The sequence below is a fragment of the Rhinolophus sinicus genome, chromosome 8 (assembly GCF_057876585.1).
Source record: "Rhinolophus sinicus isolate RSI-liver-muscle chromosome 8, RSI-T2T, whole genome shotgun sequence".
NCBI lineage: Eukaryota > Metazoa > Chordata > Mammalia > Chiroptera > Rhinolophidae > Rhinolophus > Rhinolophus sinicus.
Genome location: NC_142508.1, coordinates 33,207,289 through 33,220,207, shown reverse-complemented (window position 1 = coordinate 33,220,207; position 12,919 = coordinate 33,207,289). Strand labels below are relative to the sequence as shown.

General features: G+C 50.8%; 1 protein-coding gene across 1 annotated transcript; it reads right to left on the bottom strand.

Annotated features, from left to right (window-relative positions):
- Positions 1-7,498: 7,498 nt before the first annotated feature.
- Positions 7,499-12,177, bottom strand: LOC148757478 (uncharacterized). Its single transcript, XM_088800719.1, has 3 exons — positions 11,881-12,177; positions 8,585-8,764; positions 7,499-8,197 (listed from the first exon to the last, which is right to left on the bottom strand). Exons 1-3 carry the CDS (start codon positions 12,175-12,177, stop codon positions 7,508-7,510), a joined length of 1,167 nt encoding a protein of 388 aa, XP_088656845.1. The 3' UTR covers positions 7,499-7,507.
- Between the last annotated feature and the right edge of the window lie 742 nt (positions 12,178-12,919).

Sequence of the window (12,919 nt, the reverse complement as noted above, 5' to 3'; positions counted from 1 at the left end):
TATATGTCGGTAAACACACCTGTGTTGTAAGTGGGGACAACATCGCTTGGGCACGCATGGACAGGACAGGTAGATTTTCCCGTGTCTGGCAGCCGTGTGGGAATCAGGGTGGGTTTGATCCAGGCATGGCGTCAGCACCATAGCTCTGGCTCTCTGCTCCCTTTCGTGTGCCAGTCTCTGCCTCAGCTGGCCTCCCTCATCTTTACAGGGTGGGCTCCAGAATCTCCTCTCGATGGCACGATTTCTGTCACATCCTCCACTCATTGACAAAAAGCCCCAAGCTTCATTCTGTTGGCTCACCCACGAACTGATCTCCAGGACCCCATAAGTACCATGTGCTTAGGGCTGGGTCCTGCCCTTGTCCCTGAAACAGCAGCTGTGGAAAGGGAAGGGCAATGACTCCCCAGCTCAGCCCAGAGCTGCTGTACACCCTTGACGGGGTATGGAGTTGATTCTACCCAGATGGCAATCGGGGAGAGGTGGGAGGAGATGGAGAAAGCAGCACTGAGGGGTTAACATGATTTAAAATGAGATGGCTGCTTGGATTTCATCCTGAAAGTGAGGTCTTGCTGCATGTGACATTATCTTTGGGAAGTCCCGTCATTGTTGTGGTCATCCCCTGTGTCTTCTGTACTCCCTCAACCCAACCATGGGGTGGGGACAGCAAAGGGCCACAGGCCAGGGTTCCCTGGGGCTGGCCAGAGGGTGCCCAGACTTGCTGAGAGGTCCCACCTCATGTCTGGTTGTACCGACATGGCTACTGTGCCTTCATCTTCACAGTCCATTCCTGTCATCAAAACATGTCAGCCGGGCTGCCTGCTGGGGGGTGGCTGGAGAGATGATAAACTTTGGTAGTGACTGAAATCCACAGCAGCACATGCGAGGACTTCATGGTAAGTGATGACACGTGTGAAAGGTTGGACAGAAGGTGAGCCCCAGCTGTGACCCTGAGCATGTTTCATCTAACCCCTGTGTGTGCTGTGGTTTCCTTACCTTTAAAATGGGGACAATGAGAGTTTATGGATAGGTTACTCAGTGAAAGCTAAGCTGCTGTCACAAGTGGACCCAGTGACACAAAAACCTACAGAACTAAACCCCTCTTCCCTTCTCTCTCCCATTCTCTCGAGAAGGGGCAGGAGACATGGGTCATTCGATAAGATAAGCACGTGGAAGTTTGTAACCTTCCAAGCACTTCTGAGAGCTAAGGGTCCACATCTCCGACGGCCTGTCCAGCAGCCAGTCTCCACCTGCCTGTGCTCCCTTTTCTTGTCGCCTGAGTCATGTCCTGCGTGCACCTTCTGCTGGCATCTTCAGCCTTACTCCTGAGGTGACACTCTCTGCTGCACCTTCCACGTCCTGCCCAGGTCTCTCTCCTCAATTCGGAATGGACAGGGAGAGAAGGGGTGAGATGGGAAGGGACGTCAGCTCCTGTGTCACTCATTGCCACCTGATCCCTAGGAAGCTGGGACAGGATGGGGGTAACTGAGACCGGGCAGAAACATGCCCGGGGGAGTGCCCAGAGGCTCCAGTGACCAGTCATCCAGCAGCATTTACCAAGTACCTGGAAACAGTTCCAGAAGCTGGTGGTGGGGGCTCAGTGCCAAACAGAAGCAAGTGAGGGTCCTCTGTGGTGGAGCTTACATTCTAGTGCCAGGGGACAGGCAAAATGAGGCAAGTGAGTATAACATATGGGCCATCGAGCCAGGTGTGGCCTGAGACTCTGAGGTTGGGTGGTCAGGAAGGCCTGGCAGGAGCAGACGTGTGGACAGAGGCAGAAAGAAGTGAGGGGGACAGTTCACGACTGGGCGGGTGGGTGGGATTCACCCCAAAGGCACCAGGAGGGTTGGTGGGAAGTTCAAAGCCATTCTTCATAAGGGGGTTGGAAGGAAAACCTTATCACAGCAGTTACTGAGTGCCTAGGCGTGCAAGGACAGTTGTGTTTTCTTCCCACCATCCGTATCAGGGATGGGGAAACTGAGGTTCAGAGAGGCTCAGAGACCTGAGCAAGGTCACACAGCGATGGGGGCTGGGATTGGAGTGTGGGGCTGCATCTTAACGTTATTAAGAAAATCATAAGAAAAATACATTTACTGTATTTATTGAAAAAACCCCGCATGTAAGTGGAGCTGTGCAGTTCAAACCAGTGTTGTTCAAGGGTCACCTATACTCAATAATCGATCATAGTGAGTACGTGCCTTTACTCTTACTACTACAACCAAGGACGATGCCCTCATTCGATAAATAAAGAAAAAGGGGCAGGATATGGAGCCAGTAAGAACAGAGGCTCTGGAGCCAGACTGTGTTCAGACCCAGACTCTGACCGTACTTGCTGTGTGACTTTGGGCAAGTTTCCTAACCTCTCTGAGCCTCAGGGTCTGTGATGGTGAGTTTTACATGTCAATTTGGCTGGGCTCTAGTGCTCAGTAATTTAATCACACCAGAGTCCAGGGCTGGCTGTGAAGCTAATATCTACCAACAGCTGACTATAAAGATTATTTTCGTTAATGTGGGTGGGCCTCACTCAATCAGTTGCAGGACATAAGAGTAAAGAACTGAGGTTTCCCAGAGAAGAAAAAAATTCTAGTTTAGGATTACAGCATCAACTCCCACCTTGGTTTCCTGGTTACTGGCCTGCCCTATGGATTTCGGACTTGCCAGACCCACAATTGCAGGAGCTAATTTAAATAAACAAAATCTCTAGGACTTATACTAGTACATAAGTATACTTGAATAGATGTACTTATATGTGTGTGTGTATATATATATATATATATATATATATACACATATACACATACATATATATATAGACACATAGGACATATATGTATAAATAAGATATTTATACAAGATATATATTAGGATATATGTGTAAAGGAAGATATAGCTTGTTTCTCTGGAGCACCCTGACAGTCTGTTTAAGGTTTGTATTTAAACATTTCCTTCTCCGATCACACTCTGAAATTGCAGCCTCCCCCCCACCACACACACACACACACACACACACACACACACACTTCATATTTCGCCAATGTGCAGACTGCAGGCTGTCTGAATACTGATCTTTCTTTGTCACCTGTTTCCTTCATTAGAATGAGAACCGACCTTTGGACCGTGTCAGTTTGGCTCACTTGGTTTCCCGAGGACTTACAAGAGCACAGTAGTGCTCTGTACGTGTTTTTGAATTAATGGATCAGCAGCAGGGACTCCATAAATGCTAGCTGCCTGGATTATGAATAAGCCAGTGGGCTTTCCCAGGCACCAGCCCGTTACATTCCAGACCGAACATATTCCATGGTGACCTGGATCTCACTTGGATCCCTCAGCCCCCTACCCACAGCCCCCGGGAATGGGGAGGCAGGGTGAGCAGGCTTAAGATTGGCAGATCTCAGGGCTCTGGGACATAGGGACTGCCCACAATTGTCTGGTACCTGCCCAGGGAGGATGGGTGGGTGGAGGGGGACAGTGGCTGGAATGTGAGACAGAGGAGGTGGGTGGGCTGTGGGTTCTGGATGGTTTGGTTTGCATCTGAAAAGTGTGCTTACAGACAGTTGTGTGGATTCCTATCTCTAGGAATTAGCCGGCCCTGGGAGGGGAAGTCTCTCCAGGATCAGCAAGGCCCCAAAATGCCAAAGCATCAGAAAGTAAAAGCCACTGTTAACACACCATTGTCCCAGCCTGAGCCTGTCTTCCCCACTGGCCTCTGTGGGTGCCTGGAGAAGGCTCCCCACCAGCGTTTGGCCAAGCAGCAGCCCCAGGACACTCCTATTTGGCTGCTGTCCCACCCATGGGAACCGTGGGAACCCCAGGAACTCAGTGCACCGGCCCCAGAATATCAGGCTACCTGCCCCTCACAGCCCCAGATTCCTGGCCTGGAAATGGTTACACCAGGAGGCTGGGCCCCAACCCACAGCCTCAGGGATGGGGAGAAGGCCCCTCCTGCAGAAACTCAGTAAGACAGCAGGAGCCTCTCAGGCAGGGCTGTTTAAGAATTACAGGAGAAGGGGCTGGCCCGGTGGCTTTGGTGCTTGGAGCTCCTAGCTCCTAACTCTCGAAGGCTGCTGGTTCGATTCCCACATGGGCCAGTGGGCTCTCAACCACAAGGTTGCCAGTTCAACTCCTGCAAGGGATGGTGGGCTCTGCCCCTTGCAACTAAGATTGAACATGGCACCTTTAGCTGAGCTGCCTCCCAGATGGCTCAGTTGGTTGGAGCGCGTCCTCTCAACCACAAGGTTGCTGGTTCGACTCCCGCAAGGGATGGTGGGCTGCACCCCCTGCAACTAGCAATGGCAACTGGACCTGGAGCTGAGCTGTGCCCTCCACAACTAAGACTGAAAAGAAAACAATTTGAAGCTGAACGGCACCCTCCACAACTAAGATTGAAAGGACAACAACTTGACTTGGCAAAAAGTCCTGGAAGTACACACTGTTCCCCAATAAAGTCCTGAAAAAACAAAAATAAATAAAAGACTGTTAAAAAAAGAAGAAGAATTACAGGAGAACAATACTGCCTTAGATCACAGACCAATCACTGTACCTCCCCCCCATGCTAGGTGGAATTCTTGTGAAAATAAACTGCTTCAGTCAAGCAGGCACATTATCCAATTATGCCTCACCACACCCTTAGTAATATTTTTCTTATTATTTTACTATTGATAGTATAATAGAGCTCTATTATCAATAATGAATAGCAAATAAATATAATGATGGTGCTCTATTATTGTGAATAATAAAATAATACATAAAATGTTAATTAATAAATAACTAATTAATCATTACTCAGAGCACTATTAGCCAGATTTTCATCTGAGGAAATCAAGGCTTAGAGCATTTTGCTTGAGATCATGGAGGTGGATGGCCAGACTTCTTATGTGCAATGTCTCTGTTTTCTAAACAGCACCAAATTCCCATATTTATTAAAGAAATGTTATTTGGGGTGGGCCCAGTGAGGCCACACAAACTACAGTTGCATGAAGAAACAGATTTGATTCGACACCTGGTCTGCAGTCTGCAGAATCACAGGCTCTGGGATCAGTGGGTCCTGGGTTCAGTCAGTGGTTCTGCCACTTCCCAGGTGGTGATCGACTGAGCTCCTCGGCACCTCCTTGTCTGTTACATGGGGATGATGCCTGTCCTCCAGCCAGGGGTGGAGACGATGGGTCAGGTCACAGACCTGGGTCAGCACAGACCGAATGCGGTAACAAACCCCACAGACCTGGCGCTTTATTCCAGCCAATCAGCAGGAGTGTCTACTCCATGGGGTGACTCAGGAATCCAAGCTAACCCTGCCAGCTTCAACCCACCACTTCTGGAGATGCCTGGGGGGTCGAGAAGGGCAGTGGCAAAGGCTCAACCATTTCTGGATCATCCCTCCCCTCACTTTCTGTACGGTCTACACCCCCTCCTAGATGGAAGTGGGAAATGTGGTCTCTGGCAGGATGGCTGCGTCCCAGGACCAACCACACCAGGAAGGTAGGACAGTGAGGCGTTTGGGGGGCGCTGGCCCTCCCTGCCACTGAAACAAAATGCATAGTGGGAGCTCAGTTTATGCTTGCCAAACCACATAGACATCGCTACAGTTATAAAAGGTCAAATTTCTAGACATTTGGGGATGTCATAGATTGAACGTGTTCCCCACAAATTCACACCTTGAAATCTTAACACTCAGTAACTTCAACATGTGACTGCATTTGGATATAGGGCTTTTAAAAGGGGTAATTAAGGTTAAAGGAGGTCATATACGTGGGCCCTAATCCAGTGACTGGTGTCCTTATAAGAAGAGAGACCCCAGGGGTGCACTGGGCACTAGACAAATGCGTGAAAAGGCAGTGAGAGGGTGGCCATCTGCAAACCAAGGAGAGAGGCCTCAGGAGAAAGCAACCCTCCTGACACCCTGACCTCAGAATTCCAGCCTCCAGAACAGTGAGAAAAATATGTCTGTTGTTTAAGCCACCCAGTCTGTGGTATTTTGCCATGGCAGCCCGAGTGAACAAATACAGTGAACAGAGTAAGCTACAAAAAGGTCCCGATGGGCAAACCTTCCTGGCACGAGACGCCCAGGTCGTGTAGTGAACAAGCAGCCACTGAACAGAGAATCACGTTTATTTCATTCTCCATAAATGCCAGACACACAGATCCCGGTGGCCCTGAAGCAGGTGGGATTCAGGACCAAGGACAGTGGCTGGTCTGTCTGCGCCACCTGGAGATGAAGAAACATGGAGCCTTTCTATCCCAGAATCCCTCCACTTAGCACAGAGGAGCCTACCTTGATGGAAGCACAGAGGGATCATGAGACCACACAGGGACTTTGCCAGCGCTCTCCAAGAAGAATGGAATTCCCACAAATAACGGCTTGTTGATGGCTAGGGTTGGCAAGCTTTTTCTGAGAAGGGCCAAATCGTAAATATTTTATGCTTTGCAGGTCACACCACCTGTCTCACATTCTTTTCAGTTTATTTTATAACCCTTCCAAAATGTAAAAACACCCTTACCTTTCAGGCCACGCAAAAGCAGGTCTGGCCCTGTGGGCTGTGGTTTGCCCGCACCTGATTCAATCTCTACCACTGGAACCCACAACAATTTTAGGGGCCTGATGAAAAACGAAAATATGGGGCCCTTGGTTCAGAGATTAATTTCAAGAGGGTGACAGCAGAGCATGAAAGTGAGTGGGCCCTGTATGGTTGTCCAGCCTTGAAGCTGTCTGTGCTGCTGTCTGTCCACACCGAATTCTGAGGAACATGGCACCAGCCTGTGGGCATCTCATGATGTCCCTAAGTACCTCTCAGGAAAGTAAAGGCTGAAACTTGACCACGACCTCAGGCCCATTATCCACGGCTCCGTTGGCAGTTATCTGGGGGGTTATGTGGGTGGGGGTAAGGCAGTCTCCCCGCACTGTGCCCCGGGGGGGGGGGGGCACCTCCTCAGCCACGTGGGTCTTCTGGTGGCAGGTGAGATTCCCCATGCGCCTGAAGACCTTGCCACATGCCTTGCACTCGTAGGGCTTCTCCCGTGTGGATCCTCCGGTGCGCTGTCAGCGTGGGCTGGTGTCCGAAGGCCTTCCCGCACTGCGCACACGTAGGGCTTCTCCCGGTGTGTATTCGGCTGTGCTGGACAAGCGTCGACTTGCGCACGAAGGCCTTGCCGCACACGCCACACTGGAAGGGCCTCTCGTCACTGTGAATGCCTGATGCTGGAGCAAAAAGGACACCTTCCGGAAGGTTCTCCCACACTCGCTGCAGTGGTACGGCTTCTCGCCCTTGTGGATCCGCAGATGGATGGAGAGGTGCGCCTTCTGGCGGAAGGTCTTGCCACACTCGTGGCACTCGAAGGGCCTCTCCCTGGTGTGGGTGCGCTGGTGCACGGTCAGGTAGCCCTTCTGGCTGTAGGACTTCCCCCAGGTGCCACGCCGGGAGGGCTTCTCGCCCGTGTGGGGGCGCCGGTGCACGACCAGCTGCACGTTCTGGTGGAAGGCCTTGCCTCTCGCCGGTGTGGATCCTCTCCTGCAGGATCAGCGCGGATGACTTTGGGAAGCGCTTCCCGCAATGGTCGTACGCGAACGCCCTCTCCCCGGGTGCGTCTTCTGGTGCTCCACCAGCGTCTTGCTCTGCGCCAAGGCCTTGCCGCAGTCGTAGCACTTGAAGGGCCGCTCGCCGGTGTGCGTGCAGTGGTGCCCAACCAGCTGCATGTTTTGCACGAAGGAGCGGCCGCACTCCGCGCAGCTGAAGGGCCACTCGCCTGTGTGGATGCGCCGGTGCACCGTGAGGTTGGCGCGCTGGCTGAAAGCCTTGCTGCACTCGGCACACGCGAACGGCTTCTCGCGGGTGTGGACGCACCGGTGCAAAGCTAGCGTGGCATTCCACCCGAAGCGCCTCCCGCACTCCGCACACGCAAACGGCTTGTCCTGGGCATGTTCGCCGTGGTGCTGCGCCAGCGCGGCGCCCCGCGCGGAGGTATCCCCACACTCGCCGCACACGCAGGGCTCCTTGCCGCCCCCGGAGGCTCTCCCGGGGCTCTCCCCATCGGGATTCTGCGGGTCACACTTGTGGGGTCTCCTCCCTTCTGCAGTTCCTGACTGGGGGGGCTCTAGGGACCCTTCCTGACCGCCTTCCGGCCTTTCCGGACGCAGAGCGCAAGGGGGAGCCACCTCGGGGCTCTTCCAGGGCCAGCCCACGGGGAGCTCCTGCAGGAACAGATTCCGCTAGGTGGTCCCACTCAGGCCTGGACTCCAAATCTGAAAGAGACAAAAAACAGGACTCAACCCTCGTCGCCTGCTCTCGGAGCTGGGAGAGATGAGGGCTGGAGGTTGAGAATGCAGAGAAGCCCCTCAAGCACTTCCCGAGGGCTCTAGACTAAGGCCTGGTGCTACAGACTTCCGTCACCCCAAATTCATGTGTTGAACTCCTAACCCCCAGGTAATGTATCTGGAGGTGGAGCCTTGGGGAGGTCATTAGGGTGGAGCCATCATGACGGGAATCGGTACTCTTATAAAAGGGACCCCAGAAAGCTTCCTTGCCCTTTCCCCCATGTGAGGACAGAGGAGAAGGCTAGGGCTGTGAACCAGGAAAGGGACCTCCCAGAGCCCCACCTTACCCCGGGAACTCAGGTTCCTTAAGTTCTCTAAGTTCTCCAGCATCACTTCCTGGTACAGGGCCCTCTGAGCCGGCGCCAGCTGCTGCCACTCCTGCTGGGTGAAGTCCACCGCCACATCTCTGAATGTTACCAACTCCTGCCACCACAAAGATGCCTGGTTTACCCAGGTCCTGGACTGAAGGAGCAGGGGAGGGGTCAGGGAGCCAGCTTCAGGGGGTCACCCCAGGGAAGAACCCCCACCCATCCCCAGCACAGCTCCCGGCACATAGTAGGTGCTCAAGGAACATTGGCTGTGATTATGATGACCGTCACTTTACAGGACTGAGTCTGATTTGGTTCGGGGTTTAAGGGCTATATCGGGGCCCCCAAAGACACCCCAGGTTCAGTGATTCTCAATGAGGATTGCAGGATAAAGTCTACTCACAGCTGTGACTTATTACAGGGAAGGGATACAAAGAACCATTAGCAAAGGGACAAAGTGCGGGGCAAAGCCACCAGAATCCTCTCCCAATGGAACAGTGGGAACTCTCCCGAAATCCAGGTCCCCAGATGCCAGCCAAGGGTCAGCCTCTCAAGGACAAGCAGTCTCAGGTCTAGGCATCAACCATCTTCTGCACAAGGGCCAAACCCCACCAGGGCACAAGAAAAGTAATAATGAATGTTGCGAATAGCAGCTACCACTGACTGAACACTTCCGCCACACTGGGTGCCATTCCAGGCCACAGGTACACATTCACACATTGTATTCTCCCAACAACCCTATCAGGTGGGCCCTATGAATTTCCCCATTGTACAGATGAGACCCAGAGAAGTGGCTTAACTTGCACAGAGTCCCACAGCAGGAAGGTGGTGGCATTGACATTCAAAGGCAGGCAGCTGGTCTGGGTGGAGTCATGCTCTGAACCCCTACACTACAATGCTTCTCTGTGGAGTAAATACCTGTGGGCTAAAGCAGCCCATCCTGAGGCCCCTCCCCACATTTTCTTTTCTTTCTTTCTCTCTCTCTCTCTCTCTCTCTCTCTCTCTCTCTCTCTCTTTCTTTCTTTCTTTCTTTCTTTCTTTTTTGTTTTTAAACACACAAAGACGGTGACATGTAGGAGCTGAGAACACCAGCTCTGGGGCCAGGCTGCCTGGGTCTAAATCTAGTGACCTAACTTCTCTGCAGACGGTCCAACAAAGGGTTATCCGCAGGCTCCCAGATGCAGTGGTATGTCCTTCCCTCTATAGGATGTTTTTGATACCCATCCACATCACTGAGTATGTGGCTTGTTGGTCCTCATTGCTATGGGTCGCTCCGTTGTGTGAAAAGACCACCACGCGTTTGTTCATACATTCTTTCTGCTCTTGGTGAGCGGCTGCGTGATTTCTATGAGCCCTCCCATAACAGAGGTAGCAGGTGCACATCAGCCTCCAGGGAGACATACCTACCAGCCTCTTTGGGCCTCAATTTCTTCATCTGTTCAGTGGGGATAACAGTACCCACTGCAGCTGGCATGTCCCATACTTTGAAACACAGCAGATAAATTGTAGACATTTAAAGGCATATGCAGCCTTTAATAGAATTCTAGATAATCTTTTATCACAACAAGACACCCATATAATTATTTAAACAGATTGGACAGCTGCAGCAGCAAATTTCAATTATTCTAATGCTTTAATAAATGTGGTGCATGTGTATCAAATTCAAGCTTCTTAATCCAAAAATAAATAAATAAAGGCATATGCATACACTGTGTGTATAGAGTCCATGCACATTAAACCAATGGATAAGTAAATAAAGCTAAGAAAGAAGCACAGAGCTAAACAAACGGGTAACCAGGCATAGTATTAAACAATCATATTTGTAAGTAAGAAAGGAAGGAGAGGAAATAAGAAAGCAAATAGCAGATAAGTCCAGTCCTATGGTTTTCTATGGCACTCTTCTCCCAAAAGGGGAGGCTGAGCCCAGAGTTCCATACGTGATGACGGAGTGAACAGCATGCCTCTGCTCTGTGCCTGTGGAAGCTGCTGTAGGCAGCTTCACCATTGCTTTACCAGGCCGGATTTTTTTACTTCTGGACCATTTCCCAGTTCTCATTTCTATAAATGAGAAATTGCCTGAGGACAGATCTGTGTTTGGACCTTGAATCCTGTCTGAGGATGACTTTTCACAACTAGGATATTAATTGGTACATTCGTCTGCATTTTGGTTTCCTTCCATCAGGTCTTAGAAGGGAAATTATAGGTTAGAACAGACAATGGCTGTTAAGATTGTTGTTTAAATGTGTATTTTGAGATCACTGTTTTTAGAAATATTACAGAGAGATCCTGTGTACCCTTCTCCCAGGTCCCTCCAGTGCTATGCAAAGCCAGTAGGGTTTCTGACACATGGAGTGTGAAAGTGACCTTTTGACTCCATTATCCCCAGATCTCCTTCTCAGAGATCTTGGCTAATGGGAGAGTGGGAAATGGGTCACACCGGTTTGTTTCCTTATGTTTTGTTGATTAGAAGTAAAAGAAATTCTTTTCAAATGTGATTCGAGTTTTCAGCATGTCCATGCCCTTTCCCCCACTGACCTCTTGGTGCTCTCCACTTTTCATGTCCATTTTTATAAATTTGTGTGTATGGTGGAGGTTAACCCAGCCTCACTGGTTGTGGATAAATTTTTTCCATTTTGAGGGGACCTTCTGTTTCAAGTCAGTAGGTTTCAGAATTATAAACCTGCTGCTTGTGATTTGATTTTGTGATATTCCTCTACTTTTAGGCTGAAAACACTTGAAGTGTCCAGCAATTGGATCAACATTTACCAATGTTTGTCTGTCTCTAAGTTTAGGCTTTGCTGTCTTGTACTGAACCCCACCACAACCAACACACACACACACACACACATACACACACACACACACACACACACACACTCCAGGTGACAGGGCCTGGAGGGAACTCGGGCAGGAAGAGGCTCATTCTACTCTCTGGCCTCCAGCCTGAGCCACCCACAAGGACCAGGGTATGACACTACTCACCAGAGCCTCATCAGCCAGCAGCTAGACTGCCATCCTTCCACTGCCCATGGTGACTGGGAGACAGTGGCCGAGCCTGGGGGGGGCAATACGGCTGAGGAGGGAAGAGAGATACAGAAAGAAAGGACAGTGAGGGACCAGGCCTAGCCCTGCCTCTGGATGTTTGCACAGACACACACGCACACACACACACACACACACACACACAACCTCCCCCACACCCCACCGTTCTCATCCACAGAAATACAGAGACCAGCAGACATACCACATGGGCTCACACCACCTACTTACCCCGGTGTGGCTGAGGAAGTGGGGAGTGGGGTGCCTCTCCCAGGTGGGACCAGACCCAGGCCCACTCTGCCTACATAGACACACCCACCAGGCCTGGAAACAGGATCCATCCCCAGGACCAAGTGGCTGAGTCCCTGCCACTGCCCCAGGGCCCAGCTTACACTTGGGGTCCAGCTCCACTACCAGATGAAAAGTTCCCTGCAGACAAAGGTCCAGCAACAGGAAAACCAATTCCCAGCTGGGGAATCCACTCCATGATGCCTCAGCTTTCTGGTCGAGATGTGGGGTGACCGTCATCCCTGACCCAGCTTTTGGGGCTCTGGACAGAACAAAGTCCTCTTTCCTCTGTGCTGACCTGGGGCTTGCCTGTGACCATCCTTTGACACTTTTCACCCTGGGCTGGTGAACTGTGAGGCTGCAGGAGCCAGATACCTGGGTTCTAATCACAGCTCTGCCACTTAAATGCTGTGTGGCTTTGGACAATTGACTTAACCTCTCTGTGCCGTTTTCACACCTGGAAAATGCGGATAAGGTACCCACCTCATGGGGATGTTATAAGGTTTCAACAAGTAAGTATAAGTAAAACACTTAAAACCACACCTGCCATATGGTAAGGTTTTATTATTACTGTTATTTTTTACTGACAGCCTCTGTATTTTGATGTTTCCCCCCACTAAACTCCGGTTCCCTTTTTTTAGCCTTTATCTCAAGATTCTGCATGGGATTTGGCCCATGACAAGCCCCCCTCTTTTCTATTATGGTCAAATACACATAACATAAAATTTAGCATTGTAACCATTTTGAAGTGTGCAATCCAGTGGCATTTAGCACAGTCACAGTGTTGGATAACCACCTCTATCTAGATCCAAAACTTTCTGATCACCCCAAAAGGAAACCCCATACCCATTAAACACAGACCTTCTCCATTCCCCATCCCCCACATTCCCTGGCAACCACCAGTCTGCTTTCTGTCTGCATGGGTTTGCCTGTTCTGGACATTTCATACAAATGGAATCATATACATGTGGTCTTCTGTGTC